This window comes from Atta cephalotes (assembly GCF_000143395.1).
Source record: "Atta cephalotes unplaced genomic scaffold scaffold00049, whole genome shotgun sequence".
NCBI lineage: Eukaryota > Metazoa > Arthropoda > Insecta > Hymenoptera > Formicidae > Atta > Atta cephalotes.
The window spans coordinates 66,138-81,726 of NW_012130113.1; the positions used below are offsets into that span (position 1 = coordinate 66,138).

Sequence of the window (15,589 nt, forward strand, 5' to 3'; positions counted from 1 at the left end):
GATTTCGTAGTACATTTGTATGGGATAATATTATCAGATTAACAACGATCTATCGTTGTCGCTTAAAGGTGACACGCGAATGTATATGTGTAATTATTATGTTGCCTTCACATCACATAAAATTATATATGATAATATGTACACAGCGAGAACGTTAAATATTATTGTCTTTAGCTATAGTGATAGCGTACGAATTAATGGAACGTTTCTTCTTGTAAAAAATGGATATCCAGAGCACCATATTTCGATTAATTTGTTATGTACAACAGCTGCACTTTATCCGTGGCGGGGGGTGGGGGGCTAGGGGGAGGGAAGTATTGGGATGACAGTCGCATTCGATGACACATCACCACCGCGTGATATTTTGCTGCTCACAAATATATTATAACGGTGGCTGCTACTTTCAATTAACGGCAAGATTGCAGTACCCGCCGCAGCCGATTCGCGAACGTTGAGAAACAAACGAGGAACAGAAACTGACTATTACGTCGCAAAATTTTATGCCTTGTACTCAGTCTTTCTCATGCACAATCATTATCATTGCGGTCCTCTGAGTCCCGGCTTGTGACACGCTTATCTCTGGCGCCGTATCCCCAATCAGCACACAATATTAAAAAATATTTTTTTAATATTGTGTGCTGATCGAGGCTGTCTGTGATCCGAATTATATGTCATCCGAGATGAAACACATTTGCGTTGCGAACGGGCCCGAGCGTCGCAAAAAGAATTTGCATTTATAATATACGAAACAAAATTGAACATTTTCTTTTTTTGAATTGTGATCCTTTTCGTAAAAATGCAGTTCAAATGGATTCCGTCTCGAGATCTATGGGTCCTCAGTAAGTGTCTCATTACCGAGCCCAAAGATTCTCGGAGGTCCATTTTTCAGCGTAATTTTGCTTATTGTCTCTTCTCCGCCCTCGGTAACGATGAGCGGGGAGGAAGTATTAGTCGATATAAGAAAACACGTGATTTACAAACAGGGACGTAAAACAGGACAGAAAAAAAAGAACAAATTGAGAATTTGTCAAAGTGACTGTGGCATAAAATTTCTCGCTGGACCACCATTGGAGGCTCGAATACGATACGCAATTCCGCGATCTTTCGAGAGTCCCTGGTGAGATCGTATAGAGTAAATAAGATCACAAGCGTCATAGAGGCCCACAAGGACCCCCGGGGGTTAGAACAATACGTAAAAATAGTATTCGTTATTTATATGTGTGTATATATATGTATGTATGTACGTGCCCAAGAATCAAGCTGACGACGAATAAAAACAAATAAGTCAGGAATGTGTTTAGAAATTTCACTTGAATGCATCCATGTATCGTTTCATTTTTATTTTAGTGAATAATGAGGATGAAATGATAGATAGATACTTCGATGAAATTTCTAAACGCAGCTCAGCTTATTTCTTGGATATATAAATGTATGAGTGTCAGAGAGTGAACATATGCACTTACAATATATTTATTACTATATACACACGTACGTAAAATGTCGCTTTGCTTGTATCGCTCAGTTATTTAGACCACGCAGTTGCTTAGATAGAATGTGAATTCCTCTTATTCTTATATATCACATGTATATAAGAAGGCACCACGAATAATTCTAGCTCGAGAATCTATCGATTCGCGTTACGACCAAAGAATTAACGTAACTATATGTAGGTAATGTACATTCTCGAATCATCAGCAGTATTGCTCTGCGCCTCTTTAACAGAGAGCTTACTAAGCATGTGAGAAATTATTAGCATCTTTGAGCGTCCATTAGTTGCGTACATGCGGGCGAATATCGCATCGGATTTATACTGCACGGCGTTATCAACGCATTTCTAAATACAACTCGCGTATGAAAATACATACACACATACATATATCCATAGAATATAGATATATTTAGAAAATATATTAAAATTTTGATTTCAATAATTTTCAAATACGTTCCACGCAAATTAATTATTAGCGTCGATCGGTACACGAAAATAATACATACATATATATATATATATATGATTTACATATATATGTATCACTAGCCGTATTATTTCTTATACAACATTAACGTTCTTAATCGATCATTTTTATTTTTCGTTTACGTACGTTCTGGCTTTATTCGGGACTGCACATTGTTCTTGATACTTATATTTACAAATGCATTTCTGTAATTGTTGACATTCTAGCGCATAATTTTAAATTTTTTTAAAAAGAAATTTAAGAAACCTTTGTCTCTCTTATATCGTAGCGCTTCCTAAATTTTTCCCAACATACCATGCAATGTATAAGCGATATATTGTTTTCTCTCTGTGGATTATCGGGGGAACACGACAAAATTGATGCAAGTTTAATAAAGACTACTTAAGATTTTAACAAAGGTTCTTAAGATTTTAAGATCACAATTGGTGGATCGTGAGGACATCAATTTTAATCTGTTTTTATTTTACATGCAAAGAAAATTTTATTCATTAAATTTCTATATTACTTTGATTCATTATTATTGTACACATGCTTTAAATTACTCAATGTTTTTTTAGCATTAAAAATTTTTTATACGGAATGTGGTTCTTTTATCTGAATTCGATGTTTTTAAAAATGTTCAATTAATTACAGAGAATTCTTAAAGTAATTAAAAAAAATTATTTTTAACAATTGCCAGCAAATAAAAAATAATTAATAAAAATAATAATTAAGTAAACATAATTTTTATATTATTTTATAAATAATATGTATATGTATAAACAATATAATTTGAAATTAATTAATTTAAGATAAAAGATATACATATTTCTTTCTATTTTGTTTCTCTTTTGTGTGTTCCCTTAACTTTTCACCTCTATTAACATCTTATACATATTTTTAGAGTCAGCTTAACTCATTATGCGGAACACCATTGTTCACGCCTGGAAATGCGCGGTTATTTAAGAATTTCATAATAACTTAGCATGTAAGTCCCTCATATTACGACTAGTCAATTGCCTCTTTCAACGCAGCTAATTGCTCCTCGCCAAGCTTCACCTTGTCCTGTATTTCGCGACCGTCCACTATCAGCTTCGCCTTCATGTTGATGAAATGCTGGTAGTCAGCAAATTCTTCTTCATTCAGGTACTTTGCTAGGATCGTCGACATATTTACGCTACGTTTATCGATATTGTTCTTTAGAATCTTTGCTTCTTCTAATTGATCCATCAGCTTGTCCCGTTTGCTCTCCAAAATTTTCTGCAGAATAACAAAATTAATGTAAATAAAAATTTATAATTATACATATATGTTGTTGCAAAAAACACAATGCTTGAAAATTTGCAATATATAAAAAATTAAAATAGGTACTCTCTAAAACTTTTAGAACGAATTGTCACTTCGAAGAGTAAAACATCTCACTTTTAAAAGTTGAAAATTGAGTCATTCTTTTTCAACTAATTTAATTTTCATTCTTTAGAGTGAGATTCCACTCCAAAGAATTTAGGGAATATACATATCAATAATGAATAGATAAGCAATTTGAACCACTCTATTAAATATCAAAATAAAAATCGTTATTGCTTGTAATTACACATTTATTTTTATATAATTTAAACGCGATAATTCGATTCGATGTATTACATGATCTATTATCAGACATTTATACTGGATAACGATGTATCGTAATTATATCCCACGTATAATTAATTTTAATTGACGACTGAAGAGCGTTTGCAAGAAAACAAGAAGTTTCATACTTACTCTCTCTACATGGTCGGCCGGCATTCCATAAAGGGCGTTCTCAGCGCGAGCCAACCTGCCACTAAGACCGAGAAGAAGACTCGTAATCTTGCCAACTTCCTCTACGTGATTCCGATACTTGGACGCTTCCGGCGGGCGAGCCACAGCGGAAACGCGAGCGGCGACTCGTGCACCCAGAGTCTCATTCACCTCACCTTCCTCTCTTACGGCCTCCTGTTCAGCCCTGAGAACCACTAACTTCCTGTCGAGGCGCATCATCAGCTCCTCCTGAAAAAAATCATCCATAGTTCTAGAATAACACGCATAGGTCAATACTATGGGAATGCCGATATTTTTTGCTACGACATTCGACAGACCAAGAAAACACGAAGATGTCTAATAGACGTAATAATTTGCTATGCGAACAACTAGTTAGGTAACAGTCCAGACTTAAAGATATATGATAAGTAGAAATTCCAAAGTGCAGCAATTACATTTTACATAAGACCAGATTATACTCGGCTAGATGAAACGATATTTATTATCGTCTTATCTCCGCATAGTCATTTATTATCTCTTCGCTTAGGAGCTTCACGATCACATTTACCGATCAAATTTAGTCGCAAGAGTAAATATATATAGAGTTAATTATAGTACATCCTACAAGCGTTTAATTATGCTCCGGTTTGTGAAATACCTTTTTCTGCCTAAGGTCAAGGCTATTCGTTGGTACAACCGCTGACACATCCTCTTGATGTGTTAATCCCTCCGCAGTGACGTCTCGCGAATATCTCGTCAGGAACCTCGCCTTTCCCTCGGATGTCGTGAAATAAGCTGAAGTGAGGGATAGAGGGCTAGTAGTAGAATCGGTCGACAATGGCGTGACGGGAGCTGAAGGTATCGTTTCGTGTCTGAAATGAATTTATTATGATGATTACATCTCCGATTGGTTAATACGGACTAAATCGAACCGTACTCCTCTCTGTCGCTCTCGCGATATTTATGCAGAGATATTCCTATAATTGTCATCATTGCGAGATGGAATTGCGTCAATGAACGTGAGTCACGATTGAATTAATCCATGTTTCCGAGGCGAGGCAGGGGAAACAGAATGATTTGTGAGTGGATGCAGAGGAATGTTTTGCAGCGTAGAATTCGCGGTTTATTTTCGTAATCAACTTCAATGATGAGCAATAAAGTCATATACATGATATTGAATAGATTTTCGAATTTATAGATGAGAAATGCTCAACGAGATGTTAGTTCATAATCCGTAATCCATAATCCGGCCGCGATTATTAGCAGTTAAATGACACATGTATGATTTTGTACGCTAGATAAGTTTTTATGGAAGAGGAGAAAGTGATAAAGAAAGGAAAGCGAGTTGTATTGAATTGTATATTATTAAAAAAAAAGTTATTCAATTGTGTGATTTGCTAGAAGTTACTTTCGAGATCAGTTAAAACGAAATGCCATGACTAAGAAGCGGAAGTGAATTCCAATGTAATTATCTCTTCAATCATTATTTACATGTGTATATCAGGTACGTTCGAACGAAATTGTCGCGATTTTATTGCTATCTAAAATTGCTTTCGAAAGTGTCGATTTTTCTTTCTTTCTTTAAAATATGATAGAAAGTTCGGCTAAAACTAATTTAACGTAATACGTCGGTTTCTCCCTCATGATTTTTGGCCGACTCTTAAACAATTTTACTTGAGCACACTTCGTGTTCATATGAAATTTTAATTTACAAGTTGTTATGAAGCCCATTTTCGATGACACTTAGCGCGCCTACCACTTTAATGTTCAAATATAATAAAAACAAAAGTTATATCTACTTTTCTGGAGGACCCATTTCCATTTCCCGTATTACTTGTCGTAAGCACGCCGAACACTCTACTAGTCGATGCGTTACTTTCAGCCATATGTTGGAGACTGGCAAATAATATGATGCGTAGAGAACAGGCACTGAATAGTACTTGACAATATCATTTATGGCGGATTACATAAGAACCTCGATGCTGTGGCACTTTCTCTTTGAGTACGGAGGAAGTATTGTCCGTGAGTGCGCAAGAAAGATCGGATCGACGAAAAAGGGAAGAGCCGCAACATCATAAAAATAAATAACAATAGACGGTAACCGTGAAATGCACTGGATGCGATAATATGAATATATTGTCAAACCTAAGAATATCTAGAAATACTGAATATAAAAAAAACGTTTCAATATACTGCGATACGATTGTGCGTAAGACATCTTAGATGACAAGAAAGAAAAAAAACGGAAATAAGAATGTTAAAGGTAATGTTACAAAATAAAGAAGAAATCCATCTGCACTTGTTTGTTTGTACAAGAATTTGTTTGTACATTCCCATCTGTTGCTGCTAACGATTTGTTAAATTCAGACGCTTATCGTTCAAAAACAGCAATTATTAGATTCATGATAATGAAAGTTCATTAGTGACGTCTGTCAGAAATTTTGTCATCTATGCATCCCACATAAACGTCGTTCATCAGATAATAAAGAGTCTCTTCACGCGTCTGGCTAAATGAGATATTTTCGGATGCCGCTTTCTTTTCACACGAAATATCGTGTGAATAGCATAAACATATGTCTGGCGTCCTTCCAAAAAGATCGACGCAGGTTTATTTTATCTGCAGTAACGACCACACAGAGCGCGAATGTGTACTAGAAGAAATTTAAATGACAGTCGACAAAATTGAGCAAAAAGAACTTCTTCACTTGTTTATTAAAATTATACGGTTCTTCCTAGACGTACGCGTCGACCAATTAAGTCAAGTAAAGAGAATCGCGAATTTTTTTGCACTTGTAATGAACGCCTTCGGATTCCAAGACATTCGAGTTGATTAATAGCACGTAATCCAATGCTCGCGAGCACGTGAAAACTATCAATTATCGCATTTGGTCTATATTTACGTTGTCTTATCTGCCTTGCTTGTGAACAACAATCTTGCTGACCCTTGCGATGCAGTTGGATGAAGACAACACGCGTGATATCGGCGTGGCATGAGCCGCTTTATAAATACGCCTTAATTAAGTGAACTTCAGTCGAAAAAAAAATGAAGAAGAAGAAAAGAGAATAAGAGGAGCTCACTTTTTATCGTCCACGTCCGCGTCGTCGCTGCAGGAGGCCGTTGACTCTTCCAGGGAGAGCCGTCGCCTTGTTCGTGGCTGCAAGGTCGCCTCCGCCCTGAACAGGCCGGAAACGTAGTCGGTGGGTTTCTTGTGCTCTGGCGCTGGAACTGATAAGAAGCAAAAAAAAAAGGGACATCATCAAGCGTTCTCAGTACGCGTTTCCCTCCTCGCACACTTCGTTTCACGCTCCAGGGATCTCCACGTCCTATTATGGAAGCCATAATACGACAAGGGATTGCATCGAATATCGCGACGATGGCATATAATTGAATAAGGTAGTGTCGTGTCGTTGATTAAATTAGCGCTTATTAAAACAGAGGGTTATTGCCCTCGAATGCTCTACTGTGTCCCAGATGATAATTGCGCGCGCGCGCACTCGCGAGTGTATATACATATATTATCCGCATGTTCAAGCAAGGTATGTAACACGTGTATGCGTAAAATAAGCGTACGACAGAATAAGTGTAACAATCATATATATGTCAGCTTGAGTTCTGTGTTAGCGAACGTCATTTAAAAATTGAATAACATATCTAATTGAATCAATTCCATTGGCGTGTATTAATGGTGACGTAGAGCAAATAATAAATTCAGCAGATGAACGATGCTCTTCAAAAATCATTACTCATGCAATTGAAATAGAACGATAAAGATAACGATAAAAAGTATACTCACCGAGTATGGGCACTAGTTTATCGTTGGGGCTGAGTTGACTGGCTAGATCTTTGCTGAGTTCTTCGCACTCGATTTCCTCTGGTAATTTCTTCCTAGATTCCGGAAGCGGCCGCTGAATTTTGTTGACACAATCTTGCTCCATGTCCTCCAAGATATCAGTTTGCGAAGCGGCGTCGCTGGTGGTCGCGTTTACCCGAAGCACGACCTCGGTACGTTGCACTAATGTCAGCCCTTCTATACCCGGTTGGGGCGATACACAAAGTGACGATCTCGGTGACGATTTGTCCTCCTCCACTGGCGAATTCCTTGGTGAGGAGGAAGAGGATGCTTTGGAAACGCTTGAGATCGAAGACGTGGACGATCTGCCGCCAGTCCTAAATTTCGAAGACGCGGAAAGTCTCTCAATCCGCGATTCCGTATCGCTTGTTTGACTCAGCCGACTCGGCGAGTTGGATCTGTTCCAAGAACCTGTATTATCTGTTTGAGTCGGGCTAGAGACTTTTCTGTTAGAGGTATATTCTATCCGAGCTTCGTTCCGCGTGAGAGAATCGAGAGAACTTTTAGGAGACGATCTGGACAGCAAAGCTCGAGGCGATACGCGAGCATCTATCGATCTTCCTGAGGAAGAAGTGCTCGAGCAACTTCCTGATCGTCTCGGAACAGCTCCTCGTGGACTGCTAGTCTCATTTGGTGATCTCGGTGGTGAACTTGTCGGTGGTGGTGGTCTGTCGGAAAAGAGTGTAGTTTCTATCGAGTTCTGTGTTTCATATTTTCTAGCCCAACCATTATCGTAATTCGTGGCGACTGACGATGTTGTAGTGCTGATAGAGTACGTAGATATCGTGTTATTTGATGTTGATACAGCACTCATCCTCTTTTCATTACGGCGATTTAATAATTCAATATTCTGCGAGGTCATCTCGATCGTAGCACTTCTATCGCGGAAGAAATCGTCGCCGGTAATTGGAAGCGGACCACTGATTTCTCGTAGCTGTTTCTGGAAGTAAACGTCCTGATAAATTATTTCGCGGAAAGTTTAGAATAACGTAGCACAATGAATAAAATAAAAATGAGTAAGCTATTTTAAAAAGTTAATTTAAAACACATAGTCCTTTGAAGCACGTAAACTGAAGCGAATGTTAAATTATTAGAATAATGATGATATGAAATAAATGCCAAAGTAAAATGACGAGCACATTATGTGAGCTTGGCAAGAAATTGAATGCTAGAGAAACGTAAACTGAATTTGCGCGTCCTTGACACTACTATATTTACAGGTGTAAAAATAGGTAGACCGTTGAGACGCGAAAAACACGTAAATATCGCTATTACGTGAAGGTAAATATCCGGAGATAATCTTACCTCTCTATTTTGAGGTAGGGGCTCGCAGCTCGCTGCCAACTTCCGACGTTCCCGCTCTAGCTGCCTGTTCCTATCATTAAGAACTTCCACGCTTTGCGGCGATAGTCTTTCTCTACGTTGCTCATAGTCATGTCTTTTTTCTGGATGCCTTTTTTCTTGATAATGATGATGGTGATGCTGATGCCGATCCTCGAGGTTGTCGTTGTTGTTATTTTCATTAGTGCGAGACCGTACATCGTTAGCTTGGAGTTTTTTGTTGAGATCGTGAGAGAGTTTACTGACCACCTCTGCCGAATGTTGCTGTTGAGAACATCTCTCCTCTAATCGATGATGAAGAGCGTCCACGCTGTATGACTTGGAGAGATCAGAAGGTTGCTGTTGATGATGATTATTGTGATGGTGATGATGCTGTTGTAATGGATGATGCGGTGTGACACGTAAAAGTACGGGATCGTCGTGATCCCTAGGAGGCGGCCAATCGTCCATGCGTGAGGTTGGCGACATAGTTCTTTTGTAGCTGCCCTCGCTATCGGGAGCACCACGCTCTCGTCTGTAAGCCAAGTAGGAAGCCTTAGACTGGCTTCTGAAACAACAATAAATATTTTCACATAATAAATGCATGCACAATTTAATTAATGATAATGTTGATAATACGTAATTTTAAAAAATAGAAATATCTTATCTTTTTTGATAAGATATAAAGAAGATATGATTACGATTATTTTGAATATGTAATTCAAAATAATAATTGTGTTAATACACAAAGTTATATAATTTTAGTAAATTAATTGTTAGCATAGACATAATAGGTAATAGAGTAGATACATTTGCTGATGTTAACATCTGTGCTCCGTTAAAAAGAATTGAGTATCTTTTTCTTTAATTCTATCAGTATCTCTTCATCTTAATATTTAAGAAAGAGAGAGAAAGATATGATTGAATCTATCTCACTCTTTCTAAACCAATAGTCACAATTTCATAGGAATGCAACGTGATAGCATCTTAGCGTGTATATGATTGTTAGGAAGATTTATAAACAAACAAATTTATAGTTGCCGTTTATATTGCTTGTTTTTTTATCATAATTCGAAATACATGGACGCATTTTATAATGCTATTTTTATAACTTTATAATTCTCTACACAACTGCATCAAGTAGAAATCCAAGGGAAATAGACATGCGTATACATGTCACGTGGATGTTAGACAGTGTATGTCACGTATTGTACATTTTTAATACATTTACATTTACATTTAAATTTCCTCTAAAATGTTAGATGTGATAAATGGAATCGAGTAAAGCTATTCACATTATATATTTTCAGAATACCAATTCTTAGGTTTAATGAATAATTGTAGATAAAATGTTACATTGTTTGCTAACAAAATGTTAAAGAAATATTTTTAAGTATGCAATTATATAAAATCGTCAATAGAGCCGGTAAATCCACAGCTGTTATACGTGCGCGTATATCTAATATTTCTATTGTAATATAATTACCTTATAATACAAAATATTTTATATATGTCTTACGATTCAATGCATAAACGAAGATAAACGTGCGAGTGTAGCTTAACAAACCAAAAAGGAATTTCTAAGAGATATCTGATATAAGATCGCTTTATTGTCCATATAGATTTATGCAATTGTAACAACACATCTTCAATGATTAATTGTGTGATAATGTTGATTAATCGTCGATCAAAGTTATAAATACGACTACATTGAGATTCATAGAAGCGAAAATAGTTTAATTGAGACCGAATGGCTACTATGGTGTTATGAATTTTAATTCCTCGGCATACCTTTACGGTTCTATTAGTTTCTCACGAGCTTCTGTATCTTTCATAAGCAACCGCAAGAATTCTTACTTATCTTGAAACGGTTGCAACATTACGTGGAAGCAACTATGCCGGCAAATTATCTTCGCGTTAATGATGCGATGATCGTAATGATGCTCTTTACATAAATTTAAATGTAGTACTATTTATATATCTGAATACATTGTGTATACATGTAATTTAACACAAAAACTTCAAAATCAACTCGGTCATGCCTTAATATGATTTTCTTCAAGACGCGACAATATAACTATAAAATATGAAATTATACAAAGAGTGTCTTTCCCGCTTTCTTTCTCTTTCTCCCTCTTTTTCTCGTGAATCTATTTTCTTGTTCTGTCTTGTGTAAGTAGAAGTTATGAGCACGCAAGACGCGATCTACCCTGACGAGCGTTTCATTCCTGCTACGAAAGATAGAGATCACCGAAGCGAGACTAACATTCACGACACTGACATTGCTGCATAGCCTCCACATTTATCATTTTTGAGCACACGATCGAAGATCCCCTCGACTTAATCCGAAGCATGCATGGTTGTAGCACTGATTTTTTTCTTTAATCGGATCACGACATTGAAATGCCGTCTCTGTCGCGATATCGTCTTTATGTTCATTGTGCTCGATTTAAGCCCGTCCATATATATGACGACATAACACATAATATCAGATCCTGCCTATGGGTTTACAAAGTTGTGTCACTAAAATGTCGAAATTATTATTCTTAACAGGCAGCTTTAGATGTTCTTGATTTGTTGTTATCTCGATCGAAAAAAAAATGGTAGAATAATCTCCCATAATGATCGCGCGTGCGTGCATTAATCTTTTTTTGGTTGAAAAAGGACGATACTTTAAGATTTACGGTACGAAAAAACTTATTTCAACTCGGTCACTCAACTTCAAAAGCACCCTGCTTTCATCTAAAGATGTGATGGCTTTTGCACAAATTGCTTCGGCTTATATTACTTAAATTTTATTCTTTCTTGTCTTGCATGTTTAAGAGGCAAATGAAAGTTTTTACCGCAACAAAACAGTTAGGAGAGAAAGGCCAAAAGTAAAATTCGTGTCCGAATTCTAATCACGCGGAGAGTCTACCGCAAAATCGTATTTTAGCACGTTATTCTCGGCGCAATAAAGAAATCGTTTCACGAATGCGATAAAACCAATATGATAATCTGACACGTGACATTGCAATTTCAATATTCATGAAATGACATATAGCATTCCCGCAAGAAAAACGGTATAAGTTGAATTTCTTATTATGTGCGAATTATGTTTTAAATATATCGGCCTTCAATCAGGAAAAGTAACATACACAAATTCAATATTTTTCAAAGAAAAATGATACATAAATTAAAAAAAAATGATATAAATTAAAATAGGAGTGATTTATAGGAGTATTACATCACAACAAAATTAACTTTTACATTACTTATAGAGAACTTGATAAGCAGCAACTTGTAATTAGTTCTTAATCGACATTACATTTAATATTGCCATGATAAATAATTAATTTAAAAATACGTAATTTTCTTTCCTCTTTCTTCAACAATAAAAAATTTTTTTCTTATGTCATTTTTTGCGGCGGTGTAATATGTATAATCTATTGTGATTTAAATAATCGCAATTCGCAAAGTGTAACAAGAGACATTTTTACAATACCGAAATATGATATGACTCAAGCAAAATAAACTTTTATCAGCATTAACTGCACAATGCAATTTTTATGATATGCTGTTTATAAAAATGTACATAACATATACATATTTTGTAATTTGATATACTTGCACAATATGAGTGACATAAGATAACCATTTAGATAAAATCGTTATTATTTTTCTTTTATGATTGCTTGATCATAATTTACGATGATATGTCTAAATATATACAAATATTAATGCGCGGTTTTTTTTTCGAGCGATACTTTTACGAAATCAATCGAAAAAAATGTATCTCACAAGTGCCTGCCTCGCCGGATTGTATATACCCTACTATTTTAAGCTGTCGGTTGTAATGAGGCTCATTCGTAAAATAAGTAACGATCCTGTCCGACGAAGAGCAATGAGTAGCACACGCGAACACGGGGCCTTAAAAGTTACATCGAATAACGTTCATATGTAATCGTGTACATGCCCCGAACGCCTTTCGCGATACGTATTTCTTTCTTTTTCATGGCCGATTGAACATGAAGAGAGATAGTCATCAGTTAAGATAAAATGCGCGTACAAACAACGGAAGAAGAAAATAAACGTGTGTCGTGCGAATATTATACTTCGCGACTCTCCCGACAACAAAAATATATTCCTCCGGCACTCCCTTGAGAATAAAAATCATCGTGTTCTTTACATTTTTATTATCTCTAACCGCTGTATCTGTGATGTTAACACACGACTAAATAAATACAGCGAGCGATCACATCAACAGTAAATTTTGCGCTAGCACATTCAATGGGAATATGAATAAATATTACACTAAAAAAAAATGTTAAATTATAATGAATATTTATTCGTATAATTTTGAGTACATATTTACTAAATGTACGTGTATTATATTTATTTTATACAAAAACTATTAATTTGCTTTTATTTTCAAAAAAGCTTATTAAATTTTAATAAATATTTTTTAATAGTATTATAAATAAATTAATTACAGTAAATAAATATTATATTTACTTAATACTAATATTTAAAAAAATGTATTAATATTTAATAATTCTTTTTATACGAATGATAAAAGTATACGGCTAACGATGGCATAGCCGTAGGATAAGACGTGAGTAATTTATTATGCTGAGATGAGAGAATACCGGCTGACCGGTAGCTAGTTTATGTACTAGTATATCACGATAATTGATGGCGGTGTTATATTCGCCCTAGCACTCTGCGCCGTTTCGTATCACGCCCTAACGACTTTGTATGCCAGATAAATGGCTAAGTGTTTATCAATACAGTCACCCGGCGTTCTGAGAGGACTCGATAAGGAACTCCCAGTACGCTTTTGCAATGAACGTTTTTAAAAATAATTTCGCATCTTCAAGTGCTATCGTTTAAAAGTAATGATATATTCGCCAAGATATACTGCGAAGCGCGATAAGAAGATTTTTCTTTCAATCGTTTGCTATGATTCACAAATAATAGTCTGACTATTTACGTACGTGTACATTTCATGGACGTCGCGGTTGAACAACATTCCGTAACATCGTTCTTCGTTTAGTAATCTCTATAGAAATTTTATATCGAACATATATTTGTACTCCTCTTTACGAAAATCAATTATACCGCGTGTTGATATACTCACAGAAATATGCGTCAATATTTTATAACGTTCGATAGGAGTGTTTTCCGTCTGCGATATTGATATGATTCACTCAAGTGTTCGGTATACGTACAGCTATTACATTTATAAATACGTGCAACGACGTGCATACCGCCATCATAAATAAAATGCTGGTACACTTTATTCGGTATCTTAATTATGCGAATGAATCATGAACCGTTTTAATTAAGATCAAGATATGGTTTTCTTTTTCAGCATAAACCTTCATAATGTTTGTTAAATTTTTAGATATTCACGACATTCACATATCACGTTACAAATAGAACATCATATTCTTCCTTTAGATGCTGTCCACTTGACACTACAAATGCTCCGAAGCATTTGACTGACCAATCAGAAGACAGAATTTTACTAATTGATCAATCAAAAAATGCTTTGAAGCATTTGTAGCGTTAAGTGGACTGTAGTCTGTCCGACAACTTAATTATACAACGACTCACAGCGTGCTTTCATTGATATTAAGAAATAAGGCGATTTTGCGGAACGCGAACGAGTATGTATAAGCCATACTATTATATTCGTTCATAAATATGCGTCCCCGCTCGATAGACTACGTAGCGAACATCGATACATCGATACGGTTGCATGCGCGATGTCTCGTATTCATTAGGGCAGATCTACGATCAGTAGACACCGATCGGTCGGGAAAGGCGATCGGTCAATACGACACCCTGGTAATTAACTCGAGGCCGAGTTCGACTACGCGCACGTATATTCCTACTCGTTGGTATACGTGCGCGAATTAATCGCGAGGAAGAGAGAGGAAAAAAGAAGAAAACACTACAAGCTCGTAGTAGCAGTTGTATAATTTACATATTCGTATTTATACGGCGCGGCATAGCGATAGTTTATTCGCTCGAGCGTATCATCTCACACTCGGCGGAACGAAAGCCAGTCTATAAGCCGCAAGCGACGTTTGTTAGTTTCAACTAATTTTATAGAACGCGTATTTATACGTCACAATGTCGAAAGATACTTATCGGCGACGATAAATTATGAATTCAGACATTTGATCGTTCAACTTAAACATTGAAATTAGCAACGCACCGGAAGAATCAATCGAAGATATGATATTATCTGCGTAATTAGGCGCCATCACAGCTAAACTGCATCCTACATCTAAATTGCATCCAATTGCGCGCGAGTGCATGTTTAATATTTAATCATTTTTCTTTGTGATTCAAAGATTAGGTAAGGAGAACATTAATTGTGTATATTAAATTTGTGAGTAAAAGAAAGTTACGACCTATAAAATCGAGATGCCAGAAGAACACAACTCCAACGCATGATATTTTCCTTCGTTGAACAATTCGCTTTTCATAACTGAAAATCGCATAGAATAGTATCATTAGATGGTGTTGTATAATCAATCTCACGTGGTCTATTGTTTTCATACAGAACGGTATTGCACATAACGCGGCAGATGTTATGCAAACACATATCGATATCTGTTAGACTGAATCTTGGGTGCCACAGCACACCTACGCGTACAACATATATAGCCATACGATCGCGTATATATA

The 15,589-nt window shown here is 36.2% G+C and overlaps 1 protein-coding gene across 1 annotated transcript in view; it reads right to left on the reverse strand.

Annotated features, from left to right (window-relative positions):
• Window positions 1-2,963: 2,963 nt before the first annotated feature.
• Window positions 2,964-15,589, reverse strand: part of LOC105622809 — a 138,055-nt gene continuing 125,429 nt past the window's right edge. Inside the window, exons 8-13 of the mRNA XM_012204219.1 lie at window positions 8,894-9,476; window positions 7,532-8,528; window positions 6,816-6,963; window positions 4,396-4,609; window positions 3,720-3,986; window positions 2,964-3,215 (exon numbers count right to left, since the gene is read on the reverse strand). Of these exons, the coding sequence (XP_012059609.1) occupies window positions 2,964-3,215; window positions 3,720-3,986; window positions 4,396-4,609; window positions 6,816-6,963; window positions 7,532-8,528; window positions 8,894-9,476 (2,461 nt within the window). The remainder of the gene's footprint in view (window positions 3,216-3,719; window positions 3,987-4,395; window positions 4,610-6,815; window positions 6,964-7,531; window positions 8,529-8,893; window positions 9,477-15,589) is intronic.